At 33.1% G+C, this 22,058-nt stretch overlaps 1 protein-coding gene across 1 annotated transcript in view; it reads left to right on the forward strand.

The window, feature by feature from the left end:
- The window catches only part of LOC142350639 (4-galactosyl-N-acetylglucosaminide 3-alpha-L-fucosyltransferase 9-like), a 39,377-nt gene extending 18,161 nt beyond the window's left edge, over positions 1–21,216 (forward strand). The window contains exons 4-6 of the mRNA XM_075402547.1: positions 13,739–14,057; positions 17,696–17,866; positions 20,871–21,216. Coding sequence (XP_075258662.1) covers positions 13,739–14,057; positions 17,696–17,866; positions 20,871–21,139 — 759 coding nt within the window. The 3' untranslated portion in view covers positions 21,140–21,216. The remainder of the gene's footprint in view (positions 1–13,738; positions 14,058–17,695; positions 17,867–20,870) is intronic.
- Positions 21,217–22,058: the final 842 nt, after the last annotated feature.

The following is a 22,058-nucleotide window of genomic DNA, read 5'->3' on the forward strand; positions in this document are numbered from 1 at the left end:
ACTTATTTTCGCAAACTATAACTCTGTCTCAGTAATGACAGGACCCCTCTCCTTCCTACTGCAACCAGAATTAATCTGATTTCAGGTTTTATCTTCTAACTGTTGCTTCCCGACTTCGATGGAACGAGTTTTTTTTTAAGTTTTGGACGTTTTTTTTCGTCACTTTGATTCCTTTTGAAATTATCTCACATTATGCTAATATTGATAGTTCCCATTAGCTTGAAAAGACGTTCAATGGCTCAAAAATAACGTTTCCAGCCAAAAATTTGTTCTTTAAATGGATTTGGCACTTTCTACTTGCAGTTTTTTACTGAAATTTTTATTTTGGACTGCATTTGTTGTTGTTGTTGTTTTCACAGTCAAAAGGTTGTTTGTGATGTCTAATTGATAAATAATGAATAACAAACGTCCTTATCATCCTATCGAGTCATAATTTAGCTTATCTATTGATATCTGTCGAAAAATATTGAATTCAATGGCGTTGATACTACGGGTTTTCTCAAAAAATTTTTTTTATTATATTGTTTTTTTGAACTCATATTGTTTAGAAAAAAAATGAAATTAATATCTGGAAATTTATTTTATAACCTGGAGTTTTTAATGAAAAGTTCATTTTCAATGGCCTCGACATTTTTCCTGCTCAATTTTGTTTTGAAATTGAAAATTGAGAGAATGGTGTTACTCAATGCAGTCAATTATTTATTAGTCGTTTCCAATGTTTTTAAAAGTTTTCAGTCTTCGTTGTTCTGTCCGTCGTCTGGTAATTTTTCTCATCATTGAGTGGACCTACCCACTTCCTTGTAATCCATAAATTAACGTGTTTGTTGATTTTATGTTGCAACGGACGTTTTGTTTGTTGGACAGTGAGCGTTTTCATAAAAATTTTGTTAAATGGTCAATATTTGTGTTCCTTTTTCTCTTCTTTTAGCACATTCGCGTAATAACAGAAACCAATTATTTTTACAAGTAGCCCTAATGAATTGATTTAATCTTTCATTAATATTTTATCTGAGACGGTATAAATAACAATTCAAAAAAATGCACAATAATCAGATAATAGCTAAGGATTTCAATGGCTTCAAAAGTTTGTTTTTGCAAACTGTTTGTAATGTTTTGAGTTTTACTGCATTTTTGTCCGTTTCTATTACTTTTCCGAACCAAAGACAGATCGTATTGATTTCACAATGACTTTTTAGGTAAACCTATCCAAAAAATTATTTTGTTAAAATTTAATGAATTTTAAGAATTTCCAAATTTTTTGGTTTAAAAAATGTTGATTGATTTTTGAATTTCCTCTCATTATTTCTTCTTTTTGTGACCTCTTACCCCGTCTGGTTAAAGAATGTTTCCATCTGTTGTGTAGTTAGGACAAAGCATTCTCGTGTAGTTATGTTTTTATCTGATTTGAGTTCTTGCCGTGAAATTTTTGTTTTTGCTGATTAATTTGTATTTTTTCTCGTAGTCTTTTCAATGGAAGATCTCGTGAGTTCTTTAATGAGGCATGCCATTATGTAATTCATTTAGTAGTTTGGTTTGTCGGATAAGAAAATGTAGATGAGCTCCCAGTCGGAACATTATGTGCGAACGCACATTAATGAGTATCCTTGTCTACTTAAAACTTGAATTATGTACCAAGCTTCTGAAGAGGTTATTCTCCAATTGAATTCGAAAGTAAGTCTAGCTTTGGATTCATTTAAGTTCAAAAAAAAATTAAACAAAATTTTTATGGTATTTTACCTTGCATGAAACGCTATGAAAATAATTATGAACCGTTTTATGGTTACAAATTTTCCATAAAAATTGCTGTCCTAGAAAATATTCAATTTTTCGGTTATTTTTCAAATCAATATCAAAGCCCAATTTTGGATTCATCAAACTTCAAAAACAACCCATAAATATTTCAACTTGGTTCGATCTTATATGACAAATTCACATTTTTGTAAAACATGTACTGAAAAACGTTGAAAAGCGCTGAAATTATGTAAAAAATTCGCTGAGTTTTCAGCAGCCCATTTCTTCCAGTCTTTCAGCGGATTTCAGCACTTTTCAATGCACTTCTAATTTTACCTTCAGTAACTGAAGATGTAAGCCGAAAGCGACGCTTCAATTAGAAAAAGTGCTTGCAAAACCTATTTGTCGAGATTTTTTTGGATTATGTATTGTATGACAAAGCAGAAAAATTCTAAATGGTTGACGCGTCTCTACTCGGGTTAGATAATTTAATTATGCATGTCTGAAAAGATCCTAACTATAAGTTAATCTAGTAAAATCTTACTCAATTTTATTTGATATACTCTTACCTTGAAAAATCTTCTAAGATCTCGTAAAAAGGTTAACCATTTGAGCGGTGTAGGACTAGAATGGCAAATTGGAAATAAATTTCATTTGAAATTTGGGGATACCATAAAGCTAAGAGAATGAAAATTTCTATCATGTATGACTCTGTATAACTAATAAAATACACTGCCTGGAACTATACATATGACTGTAAGTAGTACTTCTTATACAAATAATTTTTTCTTTTTTGTCTTTCTCATGATACATTTCATGTGTCCTGAGTTATCAAGTTCCATGTTTTGAGACTTCAGATCAATTTAAATGAGACAATAATCCTATCAATAACAAATCACAACTTTAACGCGGTAGAGCAAAATTTCAGATCCTAGAGGATAAAAAGCCTACATTACAAGATGAAAACTGTAGATACGAAGATAGTACATGCTCTCATGAAGAATTTGAGATCGTATAACATAATATAAATGAATTGAAGGCTAGTTATACTTATAACTTAACTTGAAAAATTGCGTGTTCAAATGACGTGCGACTATCTCTTAGTTAAAAGCGCTGCAAAAATTAAAATATTTGACCACAAAAATTTAATCTCACAATGATTTTAACTTTCAGGATGTTCCATGATGTCCTTTCAATGTATGAAAAGTACAATTTCCACTATAATATTTTGAACGGCAAAATTGTTTACATTAGATGAATTGCATTAGCGGTGAACGATGCGATAGGGTATTTTACCATATTGACAGTCAGTAGTTGCAGCCCATCTTCGATGTAGTTTTTAAAGTTTTTTTAACAATTTTTTTCCGATACATCATCACCTGCAACCAACCTGTTGATTATGTAACGAAAAAGACATTTTTGAACTTTTATCGAAAAAAGGGTGTTCCTGCGTAAATTATTAGTAATTGATTATTGCTTTTCATAAAATCTGCTATTTTCATTTAAGTTCGGATATCATTGAGATGTTATAAAACAATAATTCAGAAAAAACATTCCTATAAGACCTAATGAGTATCTCATCAGATAAAACACGATACATGAGGTCACACAAGAAAAAAAATTTGTCTGCTACTGCAAAATCAGTCATGATAAATGTATTTGTTTACATGCTACAAATGAAATTACACGAAATTTCCGAATCCGTTGTTAGCCGGAAATTATACTGAATTTTTTTTTGAAAAATAGGCAAGTCTGTGCGTTTTGCTTTAATCCAAGCTTTTTCCTTTTCCTCCTGTAAACAGTCTATAATTGATAATTATACTGCTTTGTCATTGAGTATGATTTTTGAAATGGCTACATTCAAAGAGAAACATTCAAAGAGAAAAAAAATTGAGCAAATCGTTTAATTTTGTTTGATTGTTTAATTGGTTGCAAATGGGGATTATTGAAAATATCCTTATTCGTTCAGTCACTGCGACCCGAACACTATGACACAAATAAACAGCACTGATTCATAATATTCCAATAGTAGAAATTTATATCCGTACTAATTCATACCTGGTCCACCCATTCTACATTTTTCTTTGATTTCATGCTATGTCACATATGATTTTCAGTAACCACACTACACTAGGTTACACCAGACAGATAATTTGACTGCTTATAGAACAGTCGCTCGTTCTTTCTCTCTCTATTTTCGAACAATATCCTCATTGACCTTGAAGAGCTTTGTAAAAACCACTCGATTCTGAAAATTATTCATGCACTTCTAAACAAATAATAGCTCTCAAATCACACAGTAGAGCAATGTTATTGTTTAATAAACAAAATGATCGATGATAAACAGTATTCTTCTCTGAACAAGCAAGACATTTACCAGCTCTATGTTAAAACTTACAAAAAATTGAAAGAAAAAGAGAAATTTATAGAGGTTACAATTACAAATTTTACCAAGATGATGAAGTCTAGTTTGTATCTAATCCCCATTTGGTAGGGGGTAAGACCGTTCAGGGTGGGGTTCCAAGTTCAAAAGAATATAAAACAGTAGGCACCATGACGGAGGCGAACGAATTGGTTCGTGATTTCCCAAAAAAAAAGAACTGTCTCCAGAATGCGAAAATCGTGTTATTGGCACTAGTATAATAGGCAAGCTTGAAATCGACAAATCTATTCCAATCTACTGCGCAATTCACGCCTATCGAGCGTCCACTACCAAGAGAAAATTAAAGTTTTGAACAAATACGACCGAAAAAAATCCAAACATTAGTGATTCAAGACGAAACCAACAACGTGCTCAAGCATAATAGTAAATCTGCCAATGAAAATTTCCTTGAACACAGAAAACTAATTGACTTATGCATTAAAAAATTCAATCCAGATGTTTTTGTTTTCTGCGAAAGACCACCATTGAAAAACGTTGATCAGTATTGGGATAAAATTGTTGATGAAGTCTTATTGCATCGTACTATTCCGATAAACCATCTTTCAAGATATCTTTTCTTAATGCTAATATTAAAAATGTAAATAATGCAGTAAACAAGGATAACGGTAGTGATTCCTTTGGCTATAATTTCTGATTTCTATTTTGATAATGTGCATTTAAACTACCATCATGGTGTGCCTCTTCTAAAAACTGGCTACTTTCTCATCTTTTTTTGAGATCTAATTGTAGCATCTGTCCCAAAGGACTCTACCAAAACAAAAGCCTAAATGAAAAAAAGCCTCCATACGCTTACAGCTCTAACTATCGAAATAAACCATACAATTACCCCCAAACAGACAAAAAAAATTTCTTGACTTCTAATAATTTTAATAAAGATACTCCGCGCTAAACTATAGAGGTGCTTCTAATTATTATGCCCAATCCTATCAAAGAACCCCATTCCAATAAAACGATAAATTGCAATACTGCTGATGCACAGAACTGTTGTTGCAATTGTTTAAAATATTTGACATTGAACATCTTCGTTTCGTCAAACCAACAATCAAAATGTTCTTATTTAGTTTTGCTACTGCTGACCTCAAGAATTCCCGCGTCAACAGTGACAATTATATTACATGGCAAAACAAAAACTTTCGACAAATGCGTTGAAAAAGCTTTCAAGTACTTTCCACAAACAGGGCTTTTAGTTCTTTTTACTATATTTCATTTTCTGATTAGCTTAACGCTACCCTAAGAGCTGGTGATATAGAAGCAAATCCAGGACCTGTTTTAACATACAATGAGTCTATCAAAATGACTCTAAGAAGAGAGTCGGAAAAAAAATATCATCTAAATGCACAAAGCATTCTTAGCAAGAGAGAACATCAACGCACGCTAGTGCTAGATCTTGGTCCTAACTGCATCCTTTGTTTCACAGAAACATGGCTTTGCGAGTTTGATGATGTAAAAGTTTTCAATCCTGACAAAAAAAATATACTGTTGTTTCAGAACTGACCGTATTTCGCATGACGGTACGAAAACGAAAAAAAGTGGTGGATTTATGATGCTTGTTCCAAAGAGTTCTTCTCCAAAAATTTGTAATGACTTGAATCTTTTTACGGGGAAATTTGAGAGTGTATGGGTCTCACTGAAAACACCAATTTGTCCATCCTTACTAGTGAATGTTACATATAACCCCAATAAACCAAATAGCACTGAACTTTTGGACCAATTGACTTGCAATTAACATTAATAATGCCATTACAAAAAACGAAAGATAATGCTTCAGGGTGACCATAACATTAACTATTTAAATGCCTTGGAAAGATCTAGGCTTGAAACAGTAATACTTCCTTATGATTTAAATATAAATAACCAAAACACTACAATAGAACCAAAGCACTCTTTCTCGTTAAAACCGGGGCAACAAAACCAAAAGCTTTATTGATTACATTATAACTGACTGTTCAACTATAAACGACACTATAATTCGTGATAGCATAGTAAAAACTGACCAGTTTGCTACTCTAAGACTGTTAGGGCTTCATGTTGAAACTAAAAAGTACATGTCCGGGAAAAATTTTTCGATAAAAAGAACTATAATGCACTTGATTTTAAACACTGCCTAGAACAACAAACTGGCAAAATTGTATGTTCAGAACAACTTGGATTCAATGCTACAAGTTTTCGCTGAAAGTTTTGCGATAGCACTACCAAAGAACGCTCCACTTAAAAATTTTTTTATCTGGAATGACAAAAGTTTTTTTTACATTAACAGACAAATAGTTAACTAGAAAATCAAGACAATTGACGGTCGATCGAGATAGGTTTTTGAATGATGAAGACTATGAAAATTTCTTTGATTTAAAAAAACAGTTTAGTGTTTTTAATGACAACGATTTCAACAAATTTCATAGAAATCTTGTTCAAGCAGCGGAAAGTGACATAAAAAAGTGAATGCTAATAAATGAAGTAAGAGACACTGAAAAAGTAAAACCCAGAATCTATAGTTTTGGAAATATTTTTGGTGATTTTGTAACACAAACAAAAAAGTTGCTAACATATTGAACTATCGTTTCTCTGCACCTGGGAACTTCCAATGCCCTCAGCATCCAATACAGATTTCTGGGATATGCAATCCTAAACAAAAATCTTTTAGTTTTTTAGTTTTCACTATGTAACGGAAAAATACTGTCATGATGCAATTAGGGCACTGGGGAGAAATAAAGAAATCGGACAGTCAATCATTCCTGCATGGGCTATGAAAGACTCAAGCTCTGTCATTGTTCCTCATTTAAACTTCCTTGTAAACTACTGCATCAAATTATCTTGCTTCCCCAATGAGCCTAAACAAGCACATGATGTTCCACTGTGCAAGATAGATGACACTGAGGAACCAAATAACCATCGCCCAATTTCTATTACCCCATGTTTTCCTAAGATAATCGAAACCATCTTGAGGGATCAAATTCTTCAGTACCTTCAATTAAGACATTTTGGATATCAAGTTAAGCAACTTAGGTTTTGCTGAGAGCTCAAAAAATATCTTAAGAAGTTTCGTTGCAAACCGCCGCCAATCCGTTATACTACAAGATTGCATATCAGATGAACTAATGCTTCATAGAAGTGTACCACAAGGAAGAGTACTTGGTCCGCTCTTATCTAATCTGTACATTAATGTCATGGCAACAAGAGTTGACAATGAAAGTGAACTTATACAATACGATGACAATACCGTTATTTTAACTTTTGATACCTCCATTGACAAAATCAAATCAAGTTAGAGCAAAATGCAAACAAACTTATTCGATATTTTCATGAACTTCACCTCACAGTTAATACCTCTGAAACCGATTTCATGATATTTGGTAAGAGCAAAAGAAACAATTTCAATGAACAGGTAATTATAGATTCGATTCCAATAGACGAGAAACCTGGAGTAAAATATTTAGGGGTTCACATAGACAGCAATTTAAAATTTCAAAAGGAAGTTATCCTACGGAAAATGGCCCGAGGAATAAAAACAAATTATGACATTAGAATATCAATTCCACAAAAACTATTGATACTTGACTTTATTGCCCTGGTATTAAGTCACTTGCACTACTCAGCAGTTATCATTCACAGAATTGAGCAAAATTAAATAACATTTCTTGAAAAACAGCTTAACTGGTCATTATGAGCAACCTTTGTTAGATGAAAACTTGAATCTGTTGAAGATAATAAATGCAGTAGGAATACACTCCCCGTAAAACTCTTTTTAAAAACGAAAAGATTACAATACTTTGGAAAATAAAAAAAAGCAGTTACGACCTGCTTTTTCACCAACATCGGGACGTCCCTTAATCACCTGAAATCTTCATGAGTCTATAAGGACAAAAAAATTGTTCTTGGACAAAAAAAATTCCACTACCAATACGCAAAACTCGTTTGTTAGATTAGCGATACTAGATTGGAATGAACTACCAAATGAAATTAAATTCTAACAAGACAAAAAATTTTCCCCAAGCAACTTAGAACTTTCTTCCGCTCAGCTTACAAAATGAACCCTTTTTTGTGGAAGGTTACTTGTTCAACATGGCGGGACTTTAAAATTGGAAAAATGAATTAAAACCACTGTTTACTTGTTGGGTTGACAGTATAAAACTAATTAAATTTTATTTTGAGATATGCGACCTTATTTGAATTAACTCAAGTTTTCTGTTGTAATATGTGAATAATAAATCCATTTAAAAATATACACTGCCGGACTAACATCAATTTCATACTCACATCAATATATGCCAATATACAAATGAAAATATCATTATTCGTTCAGTCCTTACGACCCGGACACTATGAAACAGAAAAACAGCACTGATCCATAATGTTCCAATAGTAGAAATTTATATCCACACTAATTCATATCTGGTCCACACATCCTACAATTTTCTGTGATTTCACGCTAGGTCACATATGATTTTCAATAACCACACTACACTAGGCTATATCAGACAGCTCATTTGACTGCTCATAGAACAGTCGCTCTTTCCTTCTCTCTCTAATTTCGAACAATATACTCATTGACCTTAGTTTGACCTTCTCCTTTTTGACCTTGAAGAATTTCGTTAAAAACATTCGATTCTGAGTATTAATTATGCATTTCTAAACAAAAAACAGCAAAATTTTTAGAGCATTTAATTACAAAATTTACCAAGATGATGGAAAATGGTTTGTATATGGCTAACCCCCAACTGATAAGGGGTGAGACGGTTCAGTGTGGGGTTCCAATTGCAAAAGAATATAAAACAGTAGGCACAATGACGGAGGCGAACGAATTGGTTCGTGATTTCCCAAAAAAGGACTGCCACCAGAATGCGAAAATCGTTTTATTCGCAGTAGTATAATAGGCAAGCTTGAAATCGACAAATCTATTCCAATCGACTGCGCAATTCATGCTTATCGAGGGTCCACTACCAACAAGAGAATCAAAGTTTTGAACAAATACGACCCAAAAAAAATCCGATCATTAGTGATTCAAGACGGAACCAACAATGTGCTCAAGCATAATAGTAAACTGCCATTGAAAATTTCTTTGAACACAAAAAAACTAACTGACTTATGCATTGAAAAATTCAATCCAGATGTTTTTGTTTTCTGCGAAATATCACCATTGAAAAACGTTGAGCAGTATTGGGATTAAAATGATAAAAACTGATGAAGTCTTATTGCATCGTACTATTCCGACAAACCATCTTTCACGATATGTTTTCTTAATGCTAATATTAAAAATGTAAATAATGCAGAAAACAAGGATAACAGTAGTGATTTCATTGGATATAATTTCTTATATTTTGATAATGTGCAATTAAACTACCAGCATGGTATGCCTCTTCTAAAAACTGACCATTTTCTCATCTTTTTGACATCTAATTGTAGCATCTCTCCCAAAAGAATCTACCAAAACAAAAGCCTAAATGAAAAAAAGCCTCCATAAGCTTACAGCTCTAACTATCGAAATAAACCATATAACTACCCCCAAACAGACAGAACAAATTTCCTTACTTCTAACATTTATAATAAACATAATCCGCGCTAAACTATAAAGGTGGTTCTAATTATTATGCGCAATCATATCAAAGACCCCCATTCCAATAAAACGACAAATTGTAATACTGATGAATTAGAGAAATTTTGTTTCAATTGTTTAAAATAAATGACCTCGAACATCCTCTATTCGTCAACCCAACAATCAAAATGTTCTTATTTAGCTTTGCTACTGTTGACATCAAGAATTCCCGCGTCAACAGTGGCAATTACATTACATGGCAAAACAAAAACTTTCGACGAAGGCTTGGGAAAAGCTTTCAAGTACCTTCCACAAACAGGGTTTTTTTTTCTTATTGCTATATCTCATTTTCTGATTAGCGTAACGCTACATTAAGAGCTGGTGATACAGAAACAAATCCAAAACCTGTTTTAAAATACAATGAGTCTATCAAAATGACTCTAAGAAGAAAGTCGGAAATAAAAATTTATCGTCTAAATGTACCAAGCATTCTTAGCAAGAGAAAACAACTACGCACGCTAGTGCACGATCTTGGTTCCAACTACATCCGTTGTTTAACAAAAACATGGCTTTGTGAGTTTGATTATATAAACATTTTCAAACCTGACAAAAAAAAATACTTTTGTTTCACAACTGACCGTATTTCTCCGGCCGTAATGAAAACGAAAAAAATAGGTGGCGTTATGATGCTTGTTCCAAATATTTTTTTCTGAATCATTTTTTGGGGAAATTTGAAAGTGTATGGGTCTCTTTGAAAACACCCACTTGTCCATCCTTACTAGTGAATTTTACATATAACCCCAATAAACCAAATAAACCAAATTACAAAAAAAAAAAGATAATGCTTTTGGGTGACTATAACATTAACTATTTAGATAGCTTGGAAAGATCTAGGATTGAAACAGTAATATTACCTTATGCTTTACATATATAGAACCAAAGCATTCCTACTCGTTTAAACCGGGGCAACAAAACTAAAAGCTTTATTGATTACATTATAACTGACTGTTCAACTATAAACGACACTATAATTCGTGATAGCATAGTAAAAACTGACCAGTTTGCTACTCTAAGACTGTTAGGGCTTCATGTTGAAACTAAAAAGTACATGTCCGGGAAAAATTTTTCGATAAAAAGAACTATAATGCACTTGATTTTAAACGCTGCCTAGAACAACAAAAATGGCAAAAAATGAGTGTTCAGAAAAATTTGGATTCTATACTACAAGTTTTCTCTGAAAATTTTGCGATAGCACTTTCGAAAAACGCTCCACTTAAAAAATATTTTATCGTGAATGACAAAAGTTTTTTTACATTAACAGACAAATGGTTAACTAGAAAAGCAAGACAGTTGATGGTCGATCGAGATAGCTTTTTGAATGATGAAGACTATGAAAATTTCTTTGATCTAAAAAAACAGTTTAGTGTTTCTAATGACAACGATTTCAACAGATTTCATAGAAATCTTATTGAAGCAGAAGAAAGTGACAGACAAAAGATGCTGATCAATGAAGTAAGAAACACTGAAAAAATAGAACTCAGAATCTATAGTTTTAGAAATGTATTTGGTGATTATGTAACCCAAACAAAAAATTTGCTAACTTGTTGAACTATCGTTTCTCTACACTTGGGAAATCCCAAGGCCCTCAGCATCTTTTAGAGATTTCTGGGATATGCAATCTTAAACAAAAAACATTTAGCTTTCACTATGTAACGGAAAAAGACTGTCATGATACAATTAGGGCACTTGGGAGGAATAAACCAATCGGATCATCAAAAATTCCTGCATGGGCTATTAAAAATTCAAGCTCTGTCATTGTTTCTCATTTAAACTTCCTTGTGAACTACTGAATCAAATTATCTTGGTTCCCCAATGAGCTTAATCAAGCACATGATGTTCCACTGTACAAGAAAAATGACACTTAGGAACTTAATAACTATCGCCCAATTTCCATTACCCCATGTCTTTCTAAGATCATTAAAACCAGCTTGAGGGATCCAATTTGTCAGTACCTTCACGACAACAAACTACTAAGTAAAAATCAGTATAGTTTTTTAGGGAAAAGTTTTCAAGCATGGATTCCCTATTATTTTAAACAAAATTCATCAAAAAAACTGACATAAACAATTTTGTCACATCAGCATTTCGTGACCTATCAAAAACTTTTGATTCTGTCAATTACGACATTTTGGATATCAAGTTAGGCAACTTAGGTCTTGATGAGAGCTCAAAAAGTCTCTTAAGAAGTTTCGTTACAAACCGCCGCTAATCCGTTATACTACAAGATTGCATATAAGATGAACTAATGCATCATAGAGGTGTAACACAAGGAATAGTACTTGGTCCGCTCCGATTTAATCTGTACATTAATGACATGGCAACATAAGTTGACAATTAAACTGAACTTATACAATATGCTGACGATACCGTTACTTTAACTTTTGTTACCTCCATTTACAAAAGCAAAATCAAGATAGAGCAAAATGCAAACAAACTTAATCGATATTTTCATGAACATCGCCTCACAGTTAATACCTCTAAAACCGATTTCATGATATTTGGTAAGAGCAAAAGAAAAGATTTCAATGAACAAGTAATCATAGATTCAATTCCAATAGACGGGAAACCTGGAGTAAAATATTTAGGGGTTCACATAGACAGCAATTTAAAGTTTCAAGAGGAAGTGAAACATATCCTACAACAAATGGCCCGAGTTACGACCTGCTTTTTCACCAACGGCGGGACGTCCCATAATCACCTGAAATTTTCATGAGTCTATAAGGACAAAAAAAATGTTCTGGGCCAAAAAATTTTCCACTATCAAAATGCAAAACTCTTTTGTTAGATTAGCGATACTAGATTGGAATGAACTACCAAGTGAAATTAAAATCAAACAAGACAAAAAAGTTTCCCCAAGCAACTTTGAACTTTCTTCTGCTCAGCTTTTAAAATGAACCCTTTTTTGTGTAAGGTTACTTGTTCAACAAGGCGTGACTTTAAATTTTGAAAAATGAATTAGAACTGGTTGGGTTGACAGTATAAACTTAATAAATATTTATTTTGAGATATGCGACATAATTTGAATTAACGCAAGTTTTTTGTTGTAATATGTAAATAATAAATTCATTTAAATAATTACACTGCCGGACTAACATCAATTGTATACTCGTTGATATGGCTCGGAAATCAGTGTTTTTTGTTTGTATGAATTCTAGTAGTCATAAAAAGATAGAATATGATTTCCGGGGAGTCAAACAAGAATCACATATAAATTCCGAACGCTTAGCAAAAGTGTTTTCTGCAGAAATTTCTGTGAAACCATATAATGTGACAAATAAACCATTGACAACCATTTGTGGTAATATACATCATTAGAAATTGATAATAAATTATATGCGAAAAATGTTTTTTTTTCTCTTTTCCTCTAAGTGAGCTTTTATAGTTATAAACTGTCTTCCGATTATATAAAAACCTTAGTCACATAGATAGACTAAAATTTTCAAAAGATATTGCACTTTGGAGTCTTTTCACGGATCACATATTAGGGACGATGAACCTCATAAGTGATCACTATAAAAAACTGAAAAGAATAAATTGAAGGATAAAAACTATGATATTTGGTCATCATACAACGAATCAATATCAATACTGTGTAATCATACGAAGATCATATATCATTTATTTGGTTTCATGCCAGGATCATACTAACAAATCGGGTATGCACAGTATGAGATCATATATGATCGTGTATGAAATCAAAGAAACTAAACTTGAACCCAGGTAGTAATTTAAAACTTTTCGTGTTCAAAGACTTCACTGAATAAACCCAAAAAACTTTTCTCATGTTAAAAGGGACATGATCCGAGGATGATCATAGTAAAGTTGGAGACTTGAAAATACTATGATTCAGTGCTGATTTATGATGTAAACATGATACGCGAAGGGATGGCTGTTATTAGAAGGCTCTACATTCCCTAATCAGTGCAAAATACGCAATAGAGGAAACATGTTAATGGAATCTTAAATTTTTTCTGTAGGGTATCTCACATCTGTTCAATTGGACTGCCGCAAGTGGACGCAATGTGACATTCCAAGTTGACAACTTCCTCATTGAAAAGATGAAACAGAAATTAATTATGGAAATGGTTGAAAAAGATGTGAAACAGCACATAGCTAACAAAACCCATTTCGTCTGCTGGGCAATGAATAACTGTGCATTGACATTTACTAACAGAGTAAAACTGGCCAAAGATCTGGTTAAACACTTGCCCGAAAAACTTCAGCTTTTTGGTCACTCTGGAAGTAGATGTATGAAGGGTTTGAACGAATTCATTGATTATTACGGTCATACTCCAGGTCAAAGTGGATCTTTTTCTTTCATTAAAAAAATCTCATAAGAACGTTATTCAACCTTTTTCTCCAGGCGCGTTTGCAATAATAAACCATCCTCGAGTCAAACAAAGAATCAACTGTTCGTGCAGGAGTTGATACGCTCGTGTGAAAATCTTGCAATATATGCTTCGCCTGAAACTTTGGTATGAGCGGAAATACTCACCGATCAGAGAGGGCACAAAAATGAGAGGCCTCAATAGCACAAAAATGTTATCAGAGGGCTTTTCGAAACATAATTGTCTCACAAGAGTTGGTAATCCGATCGGAGGCTACTATTTTCAGCACACTAAAGTCCTCAAATCTGTATAGAGAAGTTCAAAATAATATTTTTTTTGTGATTTTTTGATTTTAACGCATATTTGTTGGCTCAGAGTGAATGTTTTGTAAGAGACATCAGTTTTTACTAAATGGGTATTTATTAGAATGATGCAAAAAACTTGTTAGTCCGATTCCTATTTGTGGGGGGGGGGAGGGGGAGGAACTATATACTCAAATGGTTTTTTTTGTTCAGACAATTTTGGCCGATCGATATATTCATCGTAGAGAAATGTGAGTGGTATCAATAAAAAGCTCATCCAGCCGAGAGTTCGGAATTAAAAACATTTTTTTGAAATACATTTTTTTCTCGCTGAGTTATCGAGGTTTAAAGTTTTGTGTGAACGCGCGATTATTAGCACGTGATGTTTGGTCATTTTGTTCACTTTTGGCGTAATTTTTGTTCGAATTAAGATTTTTTCTATAAAATATTAATTAAAAATTACATTTTATAATACAAATGAAACTCTTTTGAGTTTCTTACAGACTAAAAGCCATAGAAATTCTAGTTTTCGTCTCATAGGGGGGTTTACTTTAAAAAGCTTCGTTTTTTCTAGAGCTGTTTTTAAAAACCATTTCAGATTTTTTTTCCAGTCACTTAGGGACTGGCCATCTTTTAAATCAAAGTTTTGTTCATGGTAAACCTAATTTACGGTTAAATGATGCCCAATGAACAAATATTTTGTTCTCAAGGAATCGCTCATGTTTTTTATGGCCCCAACTATGAGTTTTCGTAAATTTTATTTTAACTTTTGTTTTCTTTATGAGATTAAAGAAAAATTTTGTAGTCAGATGTCATGGACTAAAAAGCAATAGGCTTGCTGAAGAGTAGTATGTGAACCTATGTAGAGAATTGAGTTGATAGCTAAGGGATAAGTTTCAGAATAATTCTTCGAAAAAAGAAATTCTTTTTTGAACATTAACAGATGTTAAACTTGTTTCTGTGAACTGTAAGTCAGTTTCGTTATTTACAGGGCCAACTTCCTTTCTACTGCAATCAAAATTAATCTGTTTTGCGATTTTTTTCTAACTATTGTCTTAATGACTTCGATGTTTCGACTTCTCATAATTTTTTTAAATTTTTTTTTCATAATTTTGGATCGCATTAAAATCTTATCGCGTTACCTTATTATTGAGAGTTCCCATTAGCTTAGATGAGACGTTCAATTGATCATAGATAAGTTTTTCGAGGAAAACGTATTGTTTTAATGGCTTCGACAACGTCTTCTTGCACTTTTCTAATTCTTTTGGATTTTGACTATACTTGTTGCCGATCTCAAAGTCATACGAGTTATTGCAATGACCTATTGAGATTTTAAAAATGAGACAATTTAATGTTTTCACGTCGAGACTGAATTTATTATAACTAATTATTTATTGATTTCTGGAGAAAGCTATTGAAGTTTATGGCTTTCTCAAAAAATCCTGGTTTTGAAAAAAATTGTTCATATTTATTGGTTGTTTTGAAGTCATAATGTTATTAAAAAGAGATCCAAAGTTGCTGAAAAATTTTTTGAAATTGAAAAAATTGTTAACTGAATTGTTCATTTTTTAACGGCTTTGACGCATTTCTCTCTCAATTCTTTTCCAATTTGCTGTTTTTTCCTGTTTGTTTGTTCTTTATGTAGTCGTAAATTGCTGAGAGGTTTCATAAGCTTCTAACAGAGGATCGAAAAAAAATTACTCAATGCAGGAAGTTTTTAGCAAGTAGACTTAAAGTTTATGATAATATTTCTTTTCTAACGTTTTTTATATTGTTTAGTCTTTTTTGTTATATTGGTCAATTTGTATCTAATTCTCATTAATGAGAGATCCAATCCACTACCTTGTTACTCAGATATTAGCGTACTTATTGATATTAAGTCGCAACTGATGTTTTGTTTGTTGGACAATATGCGTTTTAATGAAAGCTTTGTTAGTGATCATTATTTGTGTTCCTTTTCTCTTATTTAGGCATATTTGCGTAATAACAGATCCCAATGATTTTCAAATAAAGCCCTAATGAGTATAATTAATCTTTGGAAATAATTTTAGTTGAAATATTTGAAACAAGATTTGAAATAAAAAAACATAAATTTCAGATAACAGCTAAAGATTTTAATGGCTTCAATAATTGGTTTTAGCAAATTGTTTGTTAGCGTTGAAGTTTTTCTATTTTTTTTTCCGTTTCTGTGGCTTAGTATAACCAACAACAGGTCCTATTGGTTGGTTACTGACTTTTTATTAAATGTATCAATAATTTTTTCGTTAAAAGCTAATGGTTTTTAAGACGTTTGAAAATATTTGGTTCGAATAATTTTGGTTGCTTTTTGAGCTTTGCCTCATTATTTGTTCTTTTTGTCGACTTGTTGGCTAGTCTCATTATTATAAAATTGCATCTGCTTTGTATTAAAACGAAAAGTAAATTTTTGTAGTTAGTATTATATCGGTCTACAGTTAAGTGAAAAATTTTGATGAGCGCGGGTCGGAACATCATTTGCAAACGCACATTAACGAGCCTCCTTGTTTTACTGTAGTCTTTTATCAGACATACACGACTTGACCACCATTGATCATTTTTGGTGATCAAGTCAAAGTCATACACGAAGTCAACGGTGACTTAACAACCATATACCTGACCGTGAAAAAATCAACATCGCTGGAACAACTCTTAAAACAAACACACGTTAACATTTTCGAAACGTTAAAATATTCAAAACTTTCAAAATAATTAAGTTAAAATATTCAAAAAATTTTTATTAAAATAATCAAAAGTTCCGGAAAATATAAATCGCTGGATAAAGAAGGAAGGGAGGTTGAAAGAAGACAAAAACTCTTATTGGACTCTAAAATACCATAAAAGAATCATGAAGCAACCACTTAAAAACTGTATAAAAAACCATGTAATGACCATGTATGAACCATATCTATATAAACACCATGTAAGAGCCATATATGGTAACAATATGCCCTAAACCGAGTATACTGCAGAGGGCTGAGACTGATATATAAAAGATTTATGGGAGTTAAAGGAACGCATGAACCAAACAAAACAAAACAAATTTTTGGCAACAAATAACGGCGAAAAATGACAATTAAATTTAGGATCTTTGGTGGAAAAAAGTGCGTTGTTTTTATATAGAAGTAGCTTCCGTTTCATTCAGAATGATGGGAATCTCGAATGGAAATTTAAATCGAGCATCAGAATTCAAAACGCTTCAACGAGACATTATCACTCTATATTGCCCGAGTTTTAGCTATCTTTATTCAAGATTGATTGGAAAAGTTTAGAAAAAGATCCAAATTAGGTCACGTGACAGAGGATATTAGACAGAGAATAGACAACTGCATGTTCTACTTGTCATTTGAGAACTCCAACTGTACAGATTATGTGACAGAGAAGTTCAGCAACCCTCTCATCAGTTACGCGATTCCAATTGTCAATGGATGGAAAGAAACGTACCAGAAACGGATGCCAGGTAACGAGAAGTTTTTGAATCTTTGCCACAATGCAACCTTCCATCTGATAGGATCAATACTTATTTATTGACTTTTGGCATCTTTCTCATTATATCCCCCCATTAAACTTTCCCCCACATATTATGGCTATAAGTTATATGAGCAAGAAGCTGGGGGCGGCAAATATCCGAGTTAATAATATGTCAAATATTATTGATAATAGTCTTATTAATGCAAATATTGTCTTGTTTGTAATGATCTGCATTACCGCATTACCGCTTTTCAGATGGAGGCCAACAAGCTCAAGCTGAAGTGTAAACTCTTAGCGACACCTCATATTAAATGATCTCAAGCAGATTCAATTTTTGAAAACAGGACATTTTAGAAACCAAGTTTATATTGTACACTCTCTTAAGAATTGAGCCCCCCATCCCCCCTTCATCCCGGGTCGAGGGTCACCGTCATTCAACGCAAAAAATATGCAATATAAGCAGTGGTTGCGGAAAAATTTTGTAAGATAAGCGGTGAATGGGGTGAAATGACATAAATCAGGCGTTGAATGCGGTGAAAAAAGAAAAAAAATCATCGCCAGGTTGCGATGAAATTACATAACTTCACCGCTGAAAAAGGTGTCCAAAATATAGGCGAAAAACGCTGAAAGCTAAAATTACATAAATTCTTCGCTTAACTTAGTGGTGAAATTACATAAACTCATCGCTTAGCAAAAAAAATCAAAAACATTTGAGATAAGCAGTGAATGCGATGAAATTACATAATTCGTCTCTCGCGCGTCTCTCGCGTTCTCCCACACTGTTTCCTTTGTTTTGAGTCTATCTATGCGTTTGATCTGATGTTATATGATTTTCTTGATCTCAGAGCCCTTGAATGAGTTTTCAAAAAAGTCTTAGCTATTGTGAGGTTCACTTTATTCTTGATATTGGCAGGCAAAATCCTGGAATTTTGATCACGTTAGCAAAAAAGTCTGTTGGTATTTAGATTTTCATGTACCTTATTCGACTTTTGTGGTAAATTAATGTTGGAAATGCGGTGAATGCGTTGAATGCAGGGAAACGAATTCACCGCTTTTATCCTCATTTCTTACAAAATTTCACCGCAAAATTCACCGCATTAATTACAAAAATTCACCGCATTTGTTCTCCTACGTTTATTGAATCTGCTTTAAGTTCAACAAAAATATCATAGAGTTGATTGATAGATGGTGCAGTAGTTTCAAACATGCAGTAGGTGAGAAGTTCGAATGCCTGTCAGGAAGTTTGTTTGTCGTAAAAACTCCGTTGAATGCGGTGAAATTACATATTTGCCGCTTTCACGGCAAAATTATGTTCAAAATTTGCGATGAAAAACAAACAACTTTTCACTGCAACATGTTAAAAAACGAATGTTGGTTTCTCAACGACAATGGTTTGCTTAGTCTAATACAATGTGAAAGCATATGAACAAATAAAAGCACACAGACCATCTTTAACCCTCCTTATTCACCTTATCCAAAGCCATATGTCCAATTTAAACATAAATGGTCTTGTATATGGTTACTAAGGAGGAACACGGTTACTAGTGAATGTCTTTTACAGTAACGCGGAATCCGATAGGAGATCAATTGACTCGTTTTTGATATTTGAGATCTTTTCCGTTTGTGCAACCCCCACCAACCCCCCCCCCCCCCAGTACGCTATGCCCTCCCAGTTACAGTGCACGTGTCATTACATAGTAATTCATTATATAAAAAAAGGCACATGCGTCTGCGGGGTGCAAATAATATGCATTTCTAAGCTGTGGGGGGCACAAACGGAAAAGATCTGATTTTGTGTACACAATTGTGCAGTAAGCGTCGTCTTTGAGTAACAAAACGGATTATTTGGATATTATGAAACGATTTTTAGGACTCGGATGACAGAATTTAAAATCCAGTAGCATATATTGGTTAAGTTAGATTTAGAACGCATTGAGACTCCAGAGGCGTATACGGCAAATCGGTCCACGATACGAGGTCTCTTAGGCTCACTAAGGGAATGGTTTTAAAATGATGATGACATCGAAATTTCTTCAAGATCTTAAGAATTAAAAATTTTCAAAGATTTTTTTGGAGATTTTGCAAGTTTATTATCTTTTCTCAAGAACCATCCCAGGTCATCTAAAATAAACCTGATTTAACATTCATCTTCCAAAATCTTGCAGGAACCACAACTGGTGATAACCCTTGTTGACCTGACCAATCAAAGCGGTCAAAATTTTGTGGTAAGCAACCATTTTGATCGGTTTTGAGTGTTTTTGACCGGTGAGTTTCGGAACATTTTTGACCGTACTTTTAAGCTTTTTTAGGAGACTGTAGTTCTTAAATGTTTAGGAAACTACCGTTTAGGCACGTTTTGACAGTTTATTTGTTTGTTTTCATTGCACGCAAAGGTCCGCGTTCAAAATTACCAGTGCGGATTATATATAGGGGTTAAAAATAAATTGCAAAGGATGAAGTAAGAATAGCTGTGAATTCGCTGAGAGCGCCGAAAAAAACTCACCGAAAAGAATTGCAATATAAAAAATCACCACTAAATTTATCAAATATCTTGACAGAAAAAAAAATTAATTTATAAATATAGATAAAGAAGTCTGTGAAGAATACTCTTCATGGAATCAAGGTGTTGCTCGATCCCGGTGTTGAGAAAAAACGACAAAACTGGCCCACGAACAGTCGTTTTTTGTCATTTTTTTCGTTTTTTTCTAATTAGGGATGGATTAAGGGTGAAACCTAGGCCCATGGAAATGTCAAATATTGTCGATTTTGTCGGTGTCATTGGTTTTTTTTTCGTTTTCTTTCGCCGGTTTTTCATGTTCCCAGTGCGACGTTTCCCAGTAAATTCTGTCGAGAAAACCGGCACAATTATCAATCAAAATTCTTGAAGTTTTCGATGAAGTCTTGCACTATCTGAAGTTTCCATTATCAAAACTTGGCCATATTCAATTGGGTGCTATGATGTATGTCACTTTTGCATGTCAATAATTTTTCAGGATCTTTCATCTACTATAACGACTTCGCAACTGCCAAAGAACTGAGTGAATACATGCAGTATCTGAGATCAAACTGGACTGCTTTTATGGAGTACCATAAATGGAGACAGTTCTACACTGTACAGGACTTGGGTGAAGCTCAGGACAAATTGTACTGTGACATATGCAAGAGATTAAAACAGGAAAAAGATAGTGGATATCAAAAGACATACACAATACCTAACGTATCGGCTTTTTACAGAACCATGCAAACATGTGTCAGAAGGTGAAGCCCAGGATACCCGGGTTGAGGTTTTTTGGGTTAATTTTTGTAAAAATTACGGTGACTTAGGTGAAGAAAGTAACTCAAGACATTTCAATTTATTTCTTATAGTAATTCACCGCGAATTTCACAGCTTTTCTTACAAAACTTTTCCGCATTTGTTTTTCATAACGTTTTTTGAATCCGATTCAAATTCACAAGAAAAATCATAGACGTAATTTACTGATGGCACAGTGGAAAAAAAGAAGTTGTAGACATGCAGAAGGTTGGAACCCCTGGACTGTAGTTTCTTTTTTTGTAAGACTTTCCTTCAATGCGGTCAAAATAATTAATTCACCGTAAAAAAATATATGAAGTATGCGGTGAAAATTATGCTTTTCACCGTATTTAATTGCATTTCATACAAATATTTACCTCCAAACCTCGACCAGGGTATTTGTCAATAAGTTATAATCTAAATGAAAATGTGAAATATATTATCTTGTTGGCCATGAATCGGTAGTTTTAATCTATTAGAGCTTGAAATGTACGATGCAGTAATCAGTTTTTATCGTAATATTAATTTCAGTTTATTGAAATTTTTGTATATATCTTTGTTGATCATTATCGTAATTTAACTAACCAATAGATATGAATACTAAAGTCGGTAGAATACGTCTTACTGTTTTGTGTGTGCGTATATCTATTGTGTTTATCTCTGTGTGTGTTTGTCTTTGTCTTTCTGTTTTTGTGTGTATATGCGTGTAAATGCTAGGGTTTGTGAATTTGGTTATGTTATGTATGTGTAGCGTGTCCCAAAATGTTGAAATAACCAAAGGTTTCAAAAACAAATGGACAGAGTTCAAACATCAACAATAAAAACTAAAACTTGCGGAAAAATTGAGATGAAATGAAACTGAAAAGAAAAAGCGTTCCCACTCAAACGA

The sequence above is a fragment of the Convolutriloba macropyga genome, chromosome 12 (genome assembly GCF_964194025.1).
Source record: "Convolutriloba macropyga chromosome 12, txConMacr16.3, whole genome shotgun sequence".
In the NCBI taxonomy this organism is placed as follows: Eukaryota; Metazoa; Xenacoelomorpha; order Acoela; family Convolutidae; genus Convolutriloba; species Convolutriloba macropyga.